The sequence below is a fragment of the Berghia stephanieae genome, chromosome 1 (assembly GCF_034508935.2).
Source record: "Berghia stephanieae isolate SIO BIC M18660-M18661 chromosome 1, UCSD_Bste_1.3, whole genome shotgun sequence".
NCBI lineage: Eukaryota > Metazoa > Mollusca > Gastropoda > Nudibranchia > Aeolidiidae > Berghia > Berghia stephanieae.
In genome coordinates, this window is record NC_088360.1 from 144,528,436 (window position 1) to 144,548,435 (window position 20,000).

Sequence of the window (20,000 nt, forward strand, 5' to 3'; positions counted from 1 at the left end):
TTTTCCATCAGCGGGCGAGCCGATTAGTGACTTGTTTCAAAACCCACTTAAATTATCTTCAAAAAAAGCAGATAAATCATTTAGACGCCATTTTAAAGGGATTTGAATAAGCTTTCGATTGATATAAATTTTATCCTTGTCATTTTGATATTTAATGGAATACAACGAAGTAAAATTTATGTAAAACACATCGAAAATTGTCCGCCAGAGCGCATTAGCGGCAGTTTGCCGTACCTATTATTATTATCATTATTATTATTATTATCATTATTATTATTATTATTATTATTATTATTATTATTATTATTATTATTATTATTATTATTATTATTATTATAATTACTATCACCATTATTATCATTATTATTTTTTTATTATTATCATTCTTTTTATTATTATCATTACAATATTATCATTATTATCATTATTATCTATTGTCATAACCATATTAGAAACGATGATGATGATGATGATGACAATGATGATGACGACGATGATGATGATGATGATGATGATGATGATGATGAATATTTCTTTACCGTATGAACATGTTTGAGGTGGCCATCTGGTGATTTATATTTGATATTCAAACGACGAGGCTGGTAATCAGTACAATTGGAGCAGCTTGAAATCTGGAGGGACAAGAGAACACCAACAACGAATGAACAAATTTAATTATCATATTCCTTTGATCTTGAAGAAAGTCCCATTTCATCATAGTGTAATAGCAAAAATATTATGAGGCATTTATATAATCCCTTTGTAAAAACAAAATGTAGCAGTTCAAGAATTTGATTTTTTATCCTTAGGCATTTTTTTTTTCTTTTTTTCAAATTGAGCTTTATATAGCGCAATATCCACTAAATGTGCTCAAAGCGCTTTACAAGAGGTCCCTGGTCAGCAGCAACATTTAACATAATATAGGACAGGACATGACGCCTGTTAGGTGGTATTACAATTTTTCGGACAAAGACAACGCTGTTAACGGCCAGGTACTCATTTTACACATGATTACGGTGAGAGAATGTGAGTAAAGAGCCTTTTCCAAGGACTCAACTATGCGCCGAGCACGAGGCTCGAACCCAGGACCTTCCAATCCGAAAGCGAGTGTCATACCACTAGACCACATAGCCGCATCTGCTTCTACTAAAGATATATTTTGACACGCAACTGCATTGGCATTGGAAACTTGTTCAAAATTTCCAACACAGGAGTAGATGAATTTTATATTACATACCATATCAACAATTTTTGAAGGATAAGTTTTCAGGCCTAAATTTTATATACCTATTTATTCAGAGTAAAATATAAACTATTGCTACTACATGAATCTTCAACAAACAAGGGATTCCTGGATTAATGTGTCTATTGCACGAGGATAACTTTCATCTTTTATGATTACAAAATGGAAAACTATGGAGGGAACAAAGAAGAGAACCACTTATCTTAGCTCAAACCTGCCTCATTTCCATTGATATTTTGAAAGGGGACATTATTTCACATACCCAAAAATCCATTCTGAATTGAGGAAAGGTCTTGTGAATTTTTCTTTAAGTGAAACATTCTACAAACTTGACCTCAAGATGAGTTTGCATCAAGTAAAAAACTTCTTCAACAACCAAAATAAAAAAATATATTATTCCAACTTTCTTCTCCACAAAATTATCTTTTTTTAAATAAATCCAAGCCTCAATGTCATACTTGTTATTGAAATCTGATGACAACTGGAACCAGAATTTAAGTTGGCCTCATATGAAAATACTTCGTAACAACCTAAGAAAAAATAATAAAACATTTTGAAATTTCTTAACCATAATTTTTTTTTTCTCCATACAGTGGAATCCTGATAGAGTGAACTCCACCAGATCAGAAAAAAAAACTTTAGCTTTTATATAGCGCAATATCCACTAAACGTGCTCAAAGCGCTTTACAAGGGGTCCCTGGCCAACAGCAACACATAACATGTAGGACGAGACATGACGCCTGTCAGGCGATATTACAAATTTTGGGACAGAGACAACGCTGTTAACGGCCAGGTACTCATTTTACACCTGAGTACGGTGAGAGAATGTGAGTAAAAAGCCTTCTCCAAGGACTCAACTATGCGCCGAGCGAGGCTCGAATCCAGGACCTTCTGATCCGAAAGCGAGTGTCATACCACTAGACCACATAGCCGCAAGATTGGTTGACTTTTTGCAAGGTTGACCTTATCCATTATTGATATAAAACACACTTGGATAAAGAAGAGAAAAAATTTATTTGGGGTCAACAAGTGGTGTCGATTTTAACAATGTTGATTTAATGCAGATTCCACTGTATATTAACTCACTCAACCCTAACACCGACTATATCCATAGTTTACCCCATGCCTATTTATTACATTTTTCTGAGACAAATTATAGGCGTAGAATCAAAGCAAATGTTTGTAGTTTTTTTATGTTAATTATAGTTAAATAAAACTATCTATGTGCAGGCTCATTTTTAATACATTTTTTTTCAATTTTGGAAAGTAGCAAAAATCTATAGGATTGAGTGAGTTAAAGCCAGAATGCGAATTGGCTTCATGTGAAATATTTCTCTAATAAACCAAAAAATAAAACATTTCCTATTAAGCACTAACTTACTTCTCCCCAAAGTTTTTTCCCATACATCCAAGCCTCAATGTCATACTTGCTATGAGCTGGGGCTCCCAATTCTTGGCTAGGCATGTCCAAAACTCTGGTGGGAGAAGAAAAATTTTGTGACTACCCTCTGAATTTCAAAAAGTTTTTAAAATATCATATTATTCCTATAAAGTGCACCAATCCTTATAAGCACATCCCTACCCTAGACATCAAACTGAAATTTTTAAAAAACAAAAAACACGCATTTTCTCAACTAGCCCAAATAATTCTTGAAGCTCCGATGTCAAGGTAGATATTTTATACAAGCCTTTTCTTTGTTGGTGTTGTCCTATGTCAACACCCCAATGAAACAGTAACACACCACTTGCTTGAATGTCAACCTCTTGAAGACCTGAGATGCACATTCCTCCAACCAAATCCAATCATCAGTAACACACTTTATAGTCACCTGGAACAACTACAAAAGATGTCTAACTTCTACGTCATGGCACAAGACCGAAGGGCTAGAGCTCAGCTGGTCGCCGGTTCGGATAAGTAAGTAAGTAAGTAAGTTGGTGTTGTTGTTTGCATTAAAAAGATGGAGATAGATTGGCCATGTTTGCCGGACTAAGGAGGGAGAAATCCCCCCAAAGAACAGCACTTAGATGGACATCGCAGGGAAATTGTAACTGTGGAAGGCCACTGGAGTCATGGAGAAGATAGGTAGAGATAACATTCTTTGTTTGGACCTGGGGGAAAGTTCGAAATCTGACAGAGTACAGAAGTCACCAGCACTCCCTTCTGTCGACCTAATGTGTTAATGAAACCCTTACTTACTTACTATCCAGCATCGTCCTCATTGACGTTGGCTGCCTGCAATCTGCAATGTCAAAGGTGTACCCATTCTTCCTGTCTGTTGACGGTATCATACAGCTCTCTTCCATTCTTATCTGTCCATTCTAGGAATATTTTTTTCATATGAAACCCTACAGAGGATTAAGTACGTAAGTAATTTCACTCCATGTTGGGGTAGATGTATGTTTTCCCATATGACCACTCCTGTAAAGACTGATTGCCTAAATAAGCTCAGAAGACACCAGCAAAGCATCATCTTTCAACTAAGAACACAACACATACCGCTCAACAACCATTTAAGCAAAATTTAAAAAGACACATCCCCTTCCTACCCCCTATGTCAACACCCCAATGAAACAGTAACACACCACTTGCTTGAATGTCAACCTCTTGAAGACCTGAGATGCACATTCCTCCCACCAAATCCAAGCATCAGTAACACACTTTATAGTCACCTGGAACAACTACAAAAGACGTCTAACTTCTACGTCATGGCACAAGACCGAAGGGCTAGAGCTCAGGTGGTCGCTGGTTCGGATAAGTAAGTAAGTAAGTAGGTAACTCCATGTTGACCCCAGTGAACTACTTTGTTCTATTTATGATGAGGATTGTTTTGAGCTTTATGAGCTTTTTTTAATATAGCGCAATATCCAATAAATGTGCTCAAAGCGCTTTACAAGGGGTTCCTGGTCAACAGCAACATTTAGCAGGTAGGATGGGACATGACGCCTCTTAGGTGATATTACAATTTTTCAGACAAAGACAACTCTGGTAACGGGCAGGTACTCAGTTTATACCCGAGTACAGTGAGAGAATGTGAGTAAAGAGTCTTTTCCAAGGACTCAACTATGCGCCGAGGGAGGCTGGACCCAGGACCTTCCGATCAGAAAGCGAGTGCCATACCACTAGACCACATAGCCGCACAATTGTTAATATAATCAAGCTACATCATAGCTAGTCTCAGTTCATACTTCATTATTTCTTCAATGAGAGTGTAGGAATAAAGCATACCCTTGTGATTCAATTTTCTATGGGTACAAGGTGCTAAATAGGGATAAAACTAATAAATAGAGGTGCCTAAAAGAGTCAATAAAATGGAGATAAAGATAAAGGGAGTAAATCTGTTGTTCATTCACGAGTCAGATTTACTCCCTTTATCTTTATCTCCATAAATAGGGATAATATAATTCAATATCCTATCTCCTTAGATTCCACGTTAATAAATAGCAATGTTTAGATACCTACCTGAAATGCAAACCAAGTTTTGAAAACAATTCACATTCGGTTTGTAAGAAATCATCAAGGAGGTTTTGACTTTCCTCCCCTGATTCATTGGCTGTCAGCCCAAACATCTCAACCTGTTAAGGAAAAAAAAAGAAGAAAACACAACTTTGTAAATATATACAATTTAAATCCTTCACGATCATAAGGCCAGTGGAGCTACTGTTTATCCCGGTTTCAACAGTGTTTAATAGGCTGTACAGTAACAATTGTTTGCTACAATTTGGATATGATGTTATCTATGGCAAAGCACTTTCCAATGTATCTAAGAGACAGGGTAGGTAGAGGAAACTGTGAGCAAAATGTCTTTCCCAAGGACATACCATCTAGTTGCTTAGTCAAAATACTTACAAAAGAGTTAAAATGGATGTCTGTTTTGTTCCCATACGAAGCCTCTCCATTTTCACTCTTTCGTTAGTATTTTCACGATCACCGGCTTCAGGCAGCCCCTACCGTTTTCTACTTAGTTGCTTATTCACCAGCTTTAACCCTTAGACCTATTCTAGGTTGAGTTGTGAATCCAAGACCAATTTGCTACGCTACACTTTAACGGCACAGACCAAGCTGACTAATCACCGCTGGATGGACAGAAGAAAATGTTTACAAAAAGTATATCCTGTGGATATTTTGGCAAGGTGCCAACTTAAACCCTCAGAACAAATTAATCTAGAGAGTGTTGCAAGTCCCAAGACAGCACACTTTATCACAGTAACTCATAAAAAAAAAAAATTACCATTCTTCAAATCATATTTTGTTTTAAACTAAAATAAATGGCTATGTAGTCTAGTGTTGTGACACTTTCCTTCCGATTGGAAGGTCCAGGGTTTGAGTCCCGATCTGAGCGGCGCATAGTTTATCCTTGAAAAAGACTCTTTACACCCATTCTCTCAATGTGCTCAGGTGTAAAATGAGTGACTGGCAGTAATCATCGCTGTCTCTGACAACAACAAAAAAAATAAAAAGTACTAACGTCTGACAAGCATCATGTCTCATCCTACACATGTTTAGTGTTGCTGTTGTCTAGGGACCCCTTGTAAAGTGCTTCGAGCACGTTTAGTGGATATTGCGCTATATAAATGCTCAAGTTTTAAAAAAAAACTAAGCTAAATTTCCATTATTCATACCTAGGGAGAAATATGTCTTTCGGGTCTATTCCAAGGAAAGACTGGAATAACCAAGACATTTAGGATTTAAATCCGAATGTCAGCATCAGGTTCATTCTTGTCAGCCAAACCCAGGATCCAATTGATACCATACCCACTGCCTGGCTGAGAGAGAGGTCGGCGAGTGGACGCAATAGCCACTAAGCTATCAAGCCACACCTCTCAGTCTCAGGAACTAAATTTATACTAACAATTTTTTTTTAAATTATGCTTTTTCCACCACGACATTATAGGACATCGTCGCCTAGGCATTCCACGAAGGAATATAGATAACTCATCAAACAAGATGTCTGATGTCAACAGGAATCACTCATGTTGTCCAAGTGAGCAAATTGGGGGTTAATAATCTTGCTCAAGGAAACAAACGAAAGTGCCTGAAGCGGGGCTCGAACCCGGATCCTTCCGGGTCACAGTGCAATGCCTTAACCACTCGACCACTTTGCCGATATACTAGAGTGTGATAAATAAAATATGAATAAAAAACCTTATCTAAGGGTTCTACTTTGGCTGCCCACAACTGGACTTACCTCTCTCTTCAACCCACATGTCCAATGGCAAACCCATGGATCTCATCGTATTCCCAAAGTTAGTCAAATGGGTAAAACCAGATAAAGATGTTTGTTTGTTTCTAAGGGTTGTAACACATTTAGGTCATATTAAAGCACCCAAGAAAGGGTAAGATAAAGGGGAATTGGTTCAAATGGAGAACGGATGTAGATTCCAAGTGCATACCATCGCTGTACTTAGTTTGAGATCACTAAAAGTCTCATCCTGACACAAGCACAGGTCTCCACTGTTATGATATATGTGTGTGAGTAATTGGATAGTAAATATACAGGGTACCACTTAAATGTAAAGATTACCTAGATATTAATATTGTACGGAATCACTTCAATATAAAAGCGAAAGTAGAATTAGTTATTGTTTACTTCCTCTTATGTAAAACCGTTAGTTGAATAAAGTTCTTGATATCATCCAAAGTGTTCTCCAGTTAATCCAAATATTTATATCGCATCAAACATCACAACATGGTGTCAAGAAGGTCAAGTAACAACTAAGAAAGAGAAGTACAATCTTATTTACTCAGAAAATCAAGTATCACATAAATAAAGTAAAGTTAGTTGTTAGTGACAACGGATCATGGACCCACAACTGAAACCACAGTCTATGGACTTTGAAAACGGCAATATTGCCAAAAACTGGAAAACATGGAGCCAACACATGAAGCTCCTACTTACTGGGCCTCTAGCTGACAAGAAAGATGAACAAAAATCAAGCTATTTTCTGCTCTATATTGGTCAATCGGGGAGAGATATTTACAATACCTGGTCCATCCCAGATGATGTGGATGTAGGTACACTATTCAGAAAATTTACAGAATATTGCCAGCCAAAGAAAAACACAATAATGGCGAGATTTCGTTTCAATTCACGAACACAGAAAGAACAAGAAACAACTGACCAATTCATCACAGATCTACGCCTGATTGCCAAAGAATGTGACTATGGTGAACTGAAAGACTCTTTGATAAGAGATCGAATTATCTTCGGTACCAGAAACGACAAAATACGAGAAAGATTACTTCAAGAAGAAGACACAAAACTAGACAAAGCACTTGAAATAGCAAGATCTATCGAAGCAACGAGTCAGCAAATGTCTAATATGACTCTAAACACATCTAGTGTCAATGCTGTCGATATCAACGCGCTCAGAAAAATGCCACATCGTGCCCAATGGGTTACAAAACCTACAACAAATAACATACCGAGACAGCCAGTCCACCAAATGAACCCAACCAGTAGCCATTGTTTTAACTGCGGTGGGCCACCTCACCACCCTTCAATATGTCCAGCAAGAAACAAAATATGTAATTATTGTAAAAAGCCAAATCACTTTTCAAAAATGTGCCGCAAATTGAAATTCAATCAGTCGAAGGCTGTGCATGAGATGCGAGAAGATATTGAAGAATTGTCATTTGAATGCGTTTCAATTGAATCAATAAAACAAGCAACAAACAAAAGAGACGAAGTCTTTGCAAAGATCAATGTCGACCTTCCAGATTACCAGACATCTCACACAACTCTCAAAGTTAAAATCGACACAGGAGCACAAGGAAATGCCTTACCACTGAGACTGTACAAGAGAATGTTTCCCAAACAATTAGACAACAATGGAAACCCAAATTCTCTCACACCATCACAAAAGGTATTGACAGGATATGGTGGACATAAAATCAAACAATTTGGCACATGTATAATAGACTGCAACTACAATAACATAAGGCACAGTGCATTGTTTTATGTCACAGCAGATGCAGGGTCTGCAATAATGGGACTACCATCAGCAGAATCATTAGAACTTGTTACGATGAACTGCGTGATAAAGCGAGAAACAATGATACAAAATAAAGAAGAGCTGATAGATCAGTACCCAGATGTTTTTGATGGCATAGGAAAATTTAAAGGCCAGTATAAAATCCATCTTGACCACAATATACCTCCAGTCATTCATGCCCAATGGAAAATACCAATTGCTCTCAAAGAAAGAATAAAAAAGGAGCTAGAAGAAATGTGCCAAACGAACATTATAACAAAAGTAGCAGAAGGAGAGCCCACAAGCTGGGTTAACAGTCTCGTTTATAGAGAAAAGGCAAATGGCAGATTAAGACTATGTCTAGATCCCAAAGACCTAAATAAAGCCATTAAAAGAGAACATTATGTCACACCTACATTAGAAGAAATACTACCTAAACTAAGCGGTGCAAAGTTCTTTTCGATCCTTGATGCCAAATGTGGATATTGGAACATTGAGTTAGACAACCAATCAAGTTACTTAACAACATTCAATACTCCTTTTGGCCGCTACAGATTTCTGAGAATGCCTTTTGGTCTAAAAATGAGCCAAGACATTTTCCAGCACAAGATTGATCAGACTTTTGAAGGTTGTCAAGGTGTTATTGGCATAAGCGATGACATAGTCGTGTTTGGAAAAGATGAGGCTGAACATAATACAAATCGTAAGAAAATGATACAACAATGTAAAGCCACAGGTCTCAAACTAAATCCAGACAAATGTAAAATAAAACAAAAAGAAATAAAATTTTATGGAATAATATGTACTGAAGATGGCGCTAAACCTGACCCAGACAAAGTATCTGCATTACAAAACATGAAGTCACCTCAAAACAAACAAGAATTACAATCCTTTTTAGGACTTACAACATATATGAGCAATTTCATCAAGAATGCCAGTGATCTGACAGCCCCCCTCCGTGATCTTATCAAGAAAGATCAGGTATTTGCTTGGAATGCCAGCCATGAAACTATCTCAGACCATACAACATTGGCATACTTTGATAATAGAAAACCTATAACAGTTCAAGTTGATGCCTCAATGAAAGGGTTAGGTGCCACACTAATGCAAAATGGTCAACCTGTAGCTTTTGCCAGCAAAGCCTTATCAGATGAAGAAAGCCGTTATGCAAACATTGAGAGAGAGTTACTTGCTGTTGTCTATGGGTGCGAAAGATTTCATACTTATCTATACGGACAAACCTTCATTGTAGAGAGTGACCACAAACCACTAAGTACCATCCAATTGAAGAATTTCAAAGCAGCACCACCCCGACTACAAAGAATGTTACTCCGAATACAGCCATACAACCTCACAATAAAATACATTCCTGGCCAAGAAATGAAAGTAGCAGATGTATTATCAAGACTTTCATCTGAAACAAATAATCAAATAAAAGACATGGATGTCAAAATACACCAAGTTATGACAGAATTTAGTAACAACATCTTACAAAGAATATGCGAAGAAACCGCGAAAGATTATGAATTGAACGCTCTGAAAGAAATAGTATACACAGGATGGCCAGAAACTATACAAGAAACCACTATGTTAACAAAACCCTACTGGAACTACAGAGATGAAATTGGTCTCGAAGAAGGCTTACTCTTAAAAAAGCAGAAGAATTATCATCCCAAAATCAATGAAACATGAAATACTAAGTAAATTACACGAGCCTCACTTGGGAATAGAAAAAACCAAGTTACGCGCTCGAACCTCAGTATTTTGGAGAAACATTAACCAAGATATTGAAAATATCACCAAATCATGCCGAATCTGTCAATCACTCCAACCAACTCAACAGAAAGAGCCACTAATACAGACAGAGATACCTCCTGGTCCATGGCACACAGTTGGGACAGACCTCTTCTATTTGAAAGGAGATGAATACTTACTTATTTCCGACTACTTTTCAAAATTCCCCTTTGTACGGAAAATACCAAAAGGTCAAAGCACCAGTCAGAAAATAACAAATCTAACCAAACAAATTATCAGTGAACATGGCATACCAGTTGTCATAAGATCAGATAATGGTCCACACTTCAGTGGAAATGCTTACAAACAATTCGTTAAATCTTTTGGGATCCGACATGAAACCAGCTCTCCTCATTACCCTAGAAGTAATGGATTCATCGAAAGCCAAGTTCAACTAGTCAAACGAACATTATTAAAATCACTTGAAACTAATTCTGATCCCTTTCTATCGATGATTGCTCTCCGTGATACTCCAATTGATAACAACACACCATCTCCTGGTCAAATCTTATTCAATCGAACATTGGCCGATGGTCTCCCCCGTAAACCCACCAAACCAACAAACATACAACCGACAATTAAAAGTCTCGGACCACGTAAAGAACAACAAGCGCTCTACTACAACAGAGCAACACGCCCACTACAAACTCTTAGCAAGACCAACTAATCGTTTACCAAAACAAATCAACAAACAGATGGGAATCTGGTAAGACAATCAACCAAGACAATCATCCCAGATCATACATTGTCCTATCTAACAAAGGGCAAAATATTCGTCGCAACCGAAACCATCTCCGAGATGTACCATTCTACAACAAGCCAAAGACAAGCAACATGCCTCTTACGGAACCACAAAGCTACCAACGTAACTCTGAGGCTGAAAAATCTACGAATACGATGGTCGAGCTCCCATGCTCACCATCGTCTGAACAGACAGTGCACGAGCGCACCTCTGTTCGTGGTGACAACGTGTCTCCACAGGAACACCCCACATCTCAAACTCAAACATACACTACTAGAAGTGGACGCAGTGTTAGAAAACCCATAAAGTACACAATGTAGTTAGGCATGGCCAATTGTTAGGGATGTGAAATCAAACTGAAGATTAATGGCGTCCACACATACACACAAAAACAACGCTAGCGCAACCTAGACACTAGATAAAGCTACTAGAGCTAACAAATATGTGCGGTAGTATAGTTGCACATATCTCTTAGTGTGTGGTTAGTTAGGCACATATTACATATTACTATTACATGAATTCAAAAAGGATTACCTGACAAGACAGAAACAATATATGATGTGAACTAATCTTGAGAACATTAATCCAGTGGATTGGCACAAATAGAATAGAATCCATATCAAATTGAACTTTATGATATGTACTTAGGTCATTTATATAATAGTGTACTAATAGAAACAATGTAATGACATAATGATTTTAAACCCCTTGAATTATTGATCTAAAACTAAATTACTCCTATTTCCATGGATATGTTTGTGTGTATGTTAATCTTAGTAATTCTTCATAACTAATATTAAGTCAAAATTCATTCTTCTAAAGAAGAGGGATGTTATGATATATGTGTGTGAGTAATTGGATAGTAAATATACAGGGTACCACTTAAATGTAAAGATTACCTAGATATTAATATTGTACAGAATCACTTCAATATAAAAGCGAAAGTAGAATTAGTTATTGTTTACTTCCTCTTATGTAAAACCGTTAGTTGAATAAAGTTCTTGATATCATCCCAAAGTGTTCTCCAGTTAATCCAAATATTTATATCGCATCAAACATCACAACATCCACTAAGAATAATACACGCAAATGTTTATAAATCATGTGTAATAAACAAAACATAATACAGCGCATAACAGAGAGACGATTTACAAGACAAAAAACATAATCTGCCAAAACTCTATACATTTGAATGTTTCCCTCCCAGCTAGGGTATCCGCCAGGGCCAGGACAAAACCAAGTAATCTCATTCCAAGAAAAAAGACAGAAAGCATGTTGGGAAACAGATACAGAGGGATAGAAGACACAGTAAGTACCTCCCTGCCCACTATGGGAGGTCAGAAACCCCACCCAGCCAGATTAAGATAATCATGTTTCAACCTCTACCTTGGTAAAATGATGCACACGATAAAGTCCTCGCTCTGCAGATTTTTCTGCAGCTTCTGCTCGATAACAACGACTGGCAGCCATTACACTGGAATAGAAAATAAAAAAGCTGAACCAAAATAATCATAAAATGTGATCATTTATGATACTGATGTCACCATGTGATGAATGTATAAAACCATTTCCAAATAAAAATGTTCATTTTTAAGCAATTATTCTTGGTGTAATTTTCTGAAAAATTAAAATAATTTAATTTATAATCTCAAACACATTTTCACATGGTGACGTTCCTGTGTTCACTTCAGTTCTCAACAGTTACAAACGTTATTGACCAATTGCAGAATCTTACCGCAAATGGTCAAATAAACCATTCAATAAATATGGACATTAGTTTACAACATTTCCACAGATTCACCATACCCAATACGCTTTGCATGAAATTTATTTATTTAGTTAAGGAAAGCCAAGGGGTACAGAAATGTTTTTTTTTAAAAAGAGATATTGAGAGAAAATATATGAGAGAGAGAGAGAGAGAGAGAGAGAGAGAGAGAGAGAGAGAGAGAGAGAGAGAGAGAGAGAGAGAGAGAGAAAGTAATCTTACACTTTAGGCAGCTCTTCAAGAGGAATAACATCATTCATGAAATAACCTGTGCAACAAAGAGAGAGAAAGAAAAAATAACACGGAATATATAAAATATTTCTGCAGATGTTGTTAAAGCTGTAGGTGAACAATATATTAATACAACAGGGAGATGTTCAACAAGCCTCTTTTGTTAGGCAAAACTGAAGACCATAAATTCCTATTTCAGTCAAGATAGTTGTCTCAGTGCAATAAATTGCCTCTATCTATCTTATAAAGGCTTCGCTCTTCTGTACATTGTGTACAGTATCATGCCAAAAGTAGTATTCAATAGGAAAAAAAAATAACGCTCAATGTACATCTCATATTTTAAATCTATTGAGTGAACACACGTTACCTCACTCAACTCAGGTCATTGTGAATTTATTTTGAAGGGTTTTAAGGCACAGCATCGAACTGTTGTCATCAAAATGTGTATTGATTGATATACAAACATTGGAAATATGATGCATTTGTCAATCTATTATTTATCCAAGTCTACCAAAAACAATTTCAACAAACATAAATTCAGCATTTTCTCTGAAAAAAAAAACCCCCCAAAAAAAAAACAAATTAATTAAATCTGAATTTTAGAATAGCCTGCACTTCAATGGAACATTTCCATCTTTTAGAAATGGCTTTAAAACTTGTGGTGCAGTTCCAACTTTTAAAAGATCCAATGGTGCACGGAAAAAAATCTCTTGCCATCAATTTTCCGTTCAAAAATAGGTAAAATCTGAAGGAAAAAATTTGAATATTACAATTTCCAATCAATCCCACCTCCTTCCCACCTTGAGGAAATTTGTAAAAATGGATATTTCATCAGCGATTTGTTTACCATTCCTACACCTATTTATCTATTCCTCGATTTGTTTACCATTCCTACACCTATTTATCTATTCCTCGATTTGTTTACCATTCCTACACCTATTTATCTATTCCTCGATTTGTTTACCATTCCTACACCTATTTATCTATTCCTCGATTTGTTTACCATTCCTACACCTATTTATCTATTCCTGGATTTTTTTGCTTTTCATATTCAATTATCTATCTATTAATTTATCCTTATCTATCATTTATTGAAGTATGTATTGCTTGATTTATCTATTTCTTCAGACTTCAACCTGCAAGAGACATTTCTGCTGTTCCCGCGAGACAAGCTCCCCCAAGGCAGTCTGGATGTAAATGGTAGACTTGGCTTCTGTCTGAACTAGTCTTGAAGCCACAACGGTCCTGGAAAATAAGGAGTTAAACCACTGGTTTTAAAGAACTTATTAGAGCTTGGCATCTATTGTGTGGATATGCACTATATCAATGTTATCTTTAATAAAGGACAGGAATTATCATGATAAAAATAAATAGGTAAATGAATACATACAAAAGAATCTCAAGACATATCTTTACTGTATTTGTTTTTATTGACTCTATGAATCCTTGATTTAGCTATGAATTTTTTTTTTTTTCACTTAAAATTGATAATTTATATTGTAAAGTGCCCAGAGCTTGTGTTTTACACAAGAATGAGCGCTGTATAAATGTGTATTATCATTATTATTATTATTATTATTATTATTATTATTATTATTATTATTATTATTATTATTATATATTTATTTATTAAAAAAATTATCATGCCTTCCACCGCCGCACCACAAGATACCGTCAACTAGGAATTCCATGAAGGAATATATAGATAATCCATCAAACAAGATGTCTGATGTCAACAGAATCACCCATGTTGTCCAAAGTGATCAAATTGGGGGTTATAATAATCTTGCCCAAGGAAAAAAAAATTGAAAGTGCCTGAAGCGCGGCTCAAACCCGAGACATTCCTTTGCCCTAACCACTTGGCCACTTCTCCACGATGCTTCAATCAATTTCCCAGTGGCCATATAATAATAATAATAATAATAATAATAATAATGATGATGATGATGATGATGATGATGATGATGATGATGATGATGATGATGATGATGATAATGATAATAATAATAATAATAATAATAATATAATAATAATAATAATAATAATAATAATAATAATAATAATAATAATAATAATAATAATAAATAATAATAATAATAATATAATAATAATAATAATAATAATAATAATAATAATAATAATAATATAATAATAATAATAATAATAATAATAATAATAATAATAATAATAATAATAATAATAATAATAATAATAATAATAATAATAATAATAATAATAATAATGATAATAATAATAATGATAATAATAATAATGATAATAATAATAATATAATAATAATAATAATATAATAATAATAATAATAATAATAATAATAATAATAATAATAATAATAATAATAATAATAATAATAATAATAATAATAATAATAATAATATAAAATAATAATAATAATAATAAATAATAATAATAATAATAATAATAATAATAATAATAATAATAATATCTCTATAGCACCTTTTGTCAAAACCTCAAAGCGCTTTAAAGAAAAAAAAAGAAGGGATTTGTTTACCCAGGTAACAATAATATTGCAAGTCCAAATCAACCAAAATATCAAAATAATTAATAGCATATAACGGGCATCAAAAACATCATCAATACAAAAGTCACATACAATACATTTAAAATTCAATTAAGTAAATAATTTCTGAAAAGATATGTTTTCATTTTTTTTGTTGAAAATGTCTATATGAAACCAGATTTCCATTTCTGTGGTAAAATAATGAACAATATAATGCAAACCCTTAAAGAATGTAACACAGACATAACTTTAAGATGTGCGTATGTGTGTGCGCTCATGTCTCAAATGCGCATCAACAATACAACTCAGTTTGGCAAAATCTGTTGCATGGAGAAAAAAAAAAATCATGTTTAGCTACACTTTTTCAACATCCCGATAATAACATCAAATCCTCACCCAAAAGTTCATTCTTAATGAGTCAAAATGGATGTAAATATTGACAAAAATTAATGACCAACTTACAATGACACCCGAATACAGCAAATCTGGAACTGTCAACATTTCAAAGCCCTTTAGAAAAAAACGAAAAAGAAAATTAAAATTAAAAAGATCCCGATTTCTGACAGCCGTTTGAAGAGATAAATCTTTAAAACAAATATGCAGTATATATGGGTATTAATCACTCAAATGTTTATACATATTCACCTTCAAGGAAACCTTTTAGTTCTAGCAATTGTACAATATCAATTTTGAAAACGAGACATGAAACTGACCCAAACACATGGGAATCGCTTGCTGACGACCGCAGCGACTGGAGATATGCGGTGATGGAGGGAGTGAGGAGAGGAGAAAGAAGAAGTTTGAGGAGAGGAGAACAAGGAGGAAAGAGAGGCAGCAGATCCAAATACCAAACACACAGTCAAACTATGTGTGCAACAACTGCGGTAGAGACTGCCATGCAAGGATTGCTCTGCTGAGTCACACCCGTCGTTGCTCTCAATAGGACTGATGAGACCAAAGCCATACAGGGCACAAACCATCGTCTCTTGAGACGGAAGGATGCCTACTTCTACTACAATATCAATTATAATAATGTATGAGAAGAGCCATGTCCAAGTCCAAGGGCAAAATGCTGGGCCTAGAGATTTACAATAATTGTTATCCGCTGAATGGCTGGGTGACATGAACACTTTAATCACATGAAAAACAGCATCATTTTTTTTTTTAAACCCAAAAATCTTGAGTTTTTATATAGCACACTATCCATTAGACGTGCTCAAAGCGCTTTATATTTACAAGATATTTGTTCTTTTTTGTTAGATTCACGTCATGAATAGTGGGAAGAAATTTGTAACATGCAAAGCTTCTGGTGAGAAGGTTGAACCTTTCAAACTTTTGAGTGACAAAAATTTTACATAATTTGATTTTGTTTTTTTGTTTTTTAAAGGGTTTTAGGGCACTTGCAACACATTTAGGTTATATCAGTGTTAAATAATGATATGGACGTCAGTGTAGTTCGTTTGATAAGAAGTATATTGGACTGAAGATAGGATAGATGCTCGCCATGGAGTTATCGAGTAAGAGAGAGAGAGATAGCTGTAGTATCGATTACCTTTCATACTGACATAGTCGGTAATCGCATTCATGCTCACATTCATACTAACTACATCAACAATCAGCGCCAGTAAAAAGGAAGAAAATGGGAAAGTAAAAAGTTCTAGAATTACAATTAAAGCACCCAAGAAAAAGTAAGACATAGGGGAACTGGGAACAAATGGGGATCAGATGTAGATTCCAAGAGCATACCACCAATGTACTTAGTTTGAGATCACCTATGTCTCATCTGGACACAAGCACAAAATCCAACAATGAGGAATACACTAAAATGCTTACATTATACATTTAAAATAACAAACATAATAATACATAACAGAGAGATGATTTACAAGGAAAAAAATATCATCTCCCAAAACACTAACTATGCATTTGACTGTTTCCCTCCCAACTAGGACTCCGGCCAGGGACAGGACAAAACCAAGTAATCTCATTCCAAGACAAAGACAGAAAGCATGTTGGAAAACAGATATAAGGGGATAGAAGAAACAGTATGTACCCCCCTGCCCACTATGGGAGGTCAAGAACCCCACCCAGTTACATAATTTGAAAGATACAAATTTTAAAAATTAATATCATACAATTTTACATAATTTGAAAGATACAAATTTAAAAAATAATATCATATAATTTTACATAATTTGAAAGATATAAATTTTAAAAACAATATCATACTGTATTTATCATTCACTATCTTTATAGCAAATCAAATTCTTACCTTCTCTGCTAAACAGTCGATTGTGTACGACACTAAAGCTCTCTCAAGCAAGGCTAAATCGTCCTCCAGGTAGTAGGTTTTACTTCCAGTGGAAAAAGTCAAATTGCTAGGGGAGAAATATAAAATCAAAGCCAGTTAATTTGGGGTGGGGAGGGGGGTAAATAGAACTCGTAAGCAAGGGATTGCAATCTCGAAGAAGGTCATTCCAAAATTAAACCGAAAAAGAAAAAAAAATTTAATTTAACTTTATATAGCGTAGTATCCACTAATTGTGCTCAAAGCGCTTTACAAGTGGTCCCTGGTCAACAGCAACATTTAACTTGTAGGACGGGACATGACGCCTGTTAGGCAATATTACAATTATTTTGGACAAAGACAACCCTGTTAAAGGCCAGTTTCTCATTTTACACCTGAGTACGGTGAGAGAATGTGAGTAAAGAGCCTTTTTCAAGGACTCAACTATACGCCGAGCTGAGCGCGAGACTCGAACCAGGACCTTCTGATCCGAAAGTGAGTGTCATAGCACTAGACCACATAGCCGCACCAAGGGTAGGAATGACTCTATAGCTCAGGAAAGCAACAAGGCTAGGAGTGAATCTCCAAAATAATCATGGTTCTCTAAGTCTGGGTGTTTAGCATTATGACTAAAAACCCAATCCTAGAAGAAAAAAAAAAACAATGTTACAGAATCAAACCAATAGAAAATACAAAAACGTTAAAATAGATTACATAAGTTGTGCGGCTATGTGCTCTTGTGGTATGACACACGCTTTTGGATCGGAAGGTCCTGGGTTCGAGCCTCGCTCGGCGCATACTTGAGTCCTTGGAAAAGGCTCTTTACTCTCATTTTACACATGAGTACGGTGAGAGAATCATGTGTAAAATGAGTACTTGGCCGTTAACAGCGTTGTCTGTGTCCAAAAAAATTGTCATATTGTCTAACAGGCGTCATGCCCCGTCCTACATGTTAAATGTTGCTGTTGCCCAGGGACCCCTTGTAAAGCGCTTTGAGCACGTCTAGTGGATATTGCGCTACAGAAAAGCTCAATTAAATAAGTGAATTATGAACATTAATCTAAGAACTTTTAAATAAATTCTATCCTTTAATCATCATTTAATCAATGGGTCAAAAATATTTGAAGTCAACATTTATTTTAATATTTAAAACCAAAAATTTGAACAACATAAATGTGGAGATAAAACTTACTCTTCTCTCAACATTCTCAATCCTTTGCCAGCAATCTCTGCTACATTTCTTGGTTGAAAGTCAAACGCTACCAGGATACAGAGAGGAAAAATGTTATTATCATTTATTATTATTATTATTAATATTATTATTATTATTATTATTATTATTATTATTATTATTATTATTATTATTATTATTATTATTATTATAAATTCATTATATCAAGAGGAGAAAATTTGTTTTTTAATAGAGAAGCAGAATTGAAATGGGTAGCCCTATTCGTCCTTAAGGTCGAATAGCTTCAACCGTGGTTGCCGTACGTACGGACAAATCGTGTTGCTTGCACTATTCGTCCTTCACACTAAAGCTGGGCAATATTCCGTTTTTGCTTTTACTGAGCTGGATTCGAATCCACGTAATTACATGATATATCCGTATCGTCTTAAATGTTTCACAAACCCCACCTCCTCTGTTTGTGAGTCAAATAATCAGTTATGTGTGGGTTTTTTTGAGGTGTGTGTGTGTGTGTGTGTGTGTGTGTTAATTTCGTGGGTTTTTTTTGTTTGTTTTTTTCTTCTGGGATATGATTTTTATTCCAGAATGGTGATTGATTTCTTATAAGGAACAATTGTCGTGTTCTCCTATTGGTAAGTATCCAATTCAAATACCTGCTCGAGAGTTTGGGTTGGCTAGGCACAGAGGAAGATTCGGCAGGTTTTCTTTGTTTTGGTTTCTTTTTTTTTGGTTTTTTTTTTTTTTTTGGAGGGGGGGGGGGGTTGTTGTTGTTTTGTTTTGTTTGCTGTTGTTTTTTTGTTTTTTTGGGGGGGGGGGGTTATTGTTCTTTTTTATTTGTTTTCTCTTGTTGGTATTTTCCCTGCTTTTGTTTGATTTGTGTGTGTGTGTGTGTGTGTGTGTGTGTGTGTGTGTGTGTCTATTGTGTGTCTACGTGTGTTTTGCCTTTTTTACATTTTTTTTTCAATCTATAATAGTGGGTAAGCACTCAGTAACTATTTGTTTTAAATGACTAGTATTCAATTTGTCAAAATATTATTATTAGTCATAATAGTATAAGCAGCGCAAGAAAAAAAAACAACACCAAATTTCTGTATCTGTTAAGAAGCAGTTTTATAAAAAAATGTTATAATCTTGATAATTCAGTGAGTGCCATCAATAATAGCTTGAATTTAGCCAAAATTTTTGAACGATGTCGATACCTGTCCTTTAACTTCAGAAAATTTTGTTATAAGTTGTAC

The 20,000-nt window shown here is 35.2% G+C and overlaps 1 protein-coding gene across 4 annotated transcripts in view; it reads right to left on the reverse strand.

The window, feature by feature from the left end:
* LOC144963404 (serine--tRNA ligase, mitochondrial-like) overlaps positions 1-20,000 on the reverse strand; it is a 35,206-nt gene that overhangs the window by 2,989 nt on the left and 12,217 nt on the right. For all 4 annotated transcript variants that reach the window (XM_078897388.1, XM_078897386.1, XM_078897389.1 and 1 more), the window contains exons 7-15: positions 18,766-18,832; positions 17,559-17,664; positions 15,749-15,796; positions 13,884-13,992; positions 12,739-12,784; positions 12,138-12,225; positions 4,704-4,816; positions 2,625-2,718; positions 540-632 (exon numbers count right to left, since the gene is read on the reverse strand). In XM_078897388.1, coding sequence (XP_078753514.1) covers positions 540-632; positions 2,625-2,718; positions 4,704-4,816; positions 12,138-12,225; positions 12,739-12,784; positions 13,884-13,992; positions 15,749-15,796; positions 17,559-17,664; positions 18,766-18,832 — 764 coding nt within the window. The remainder of the gene's footprint in view (positions 1-539; positions 633-2,624; positions 2,719-4,703; positions 4,817-12,137; positions 12,226-12,738; positions 12,785-13,883; positions 13,993-15,748; positions 15,797-17,558; positions 17,665-18,765; positions 18,833-20,000) is intronic.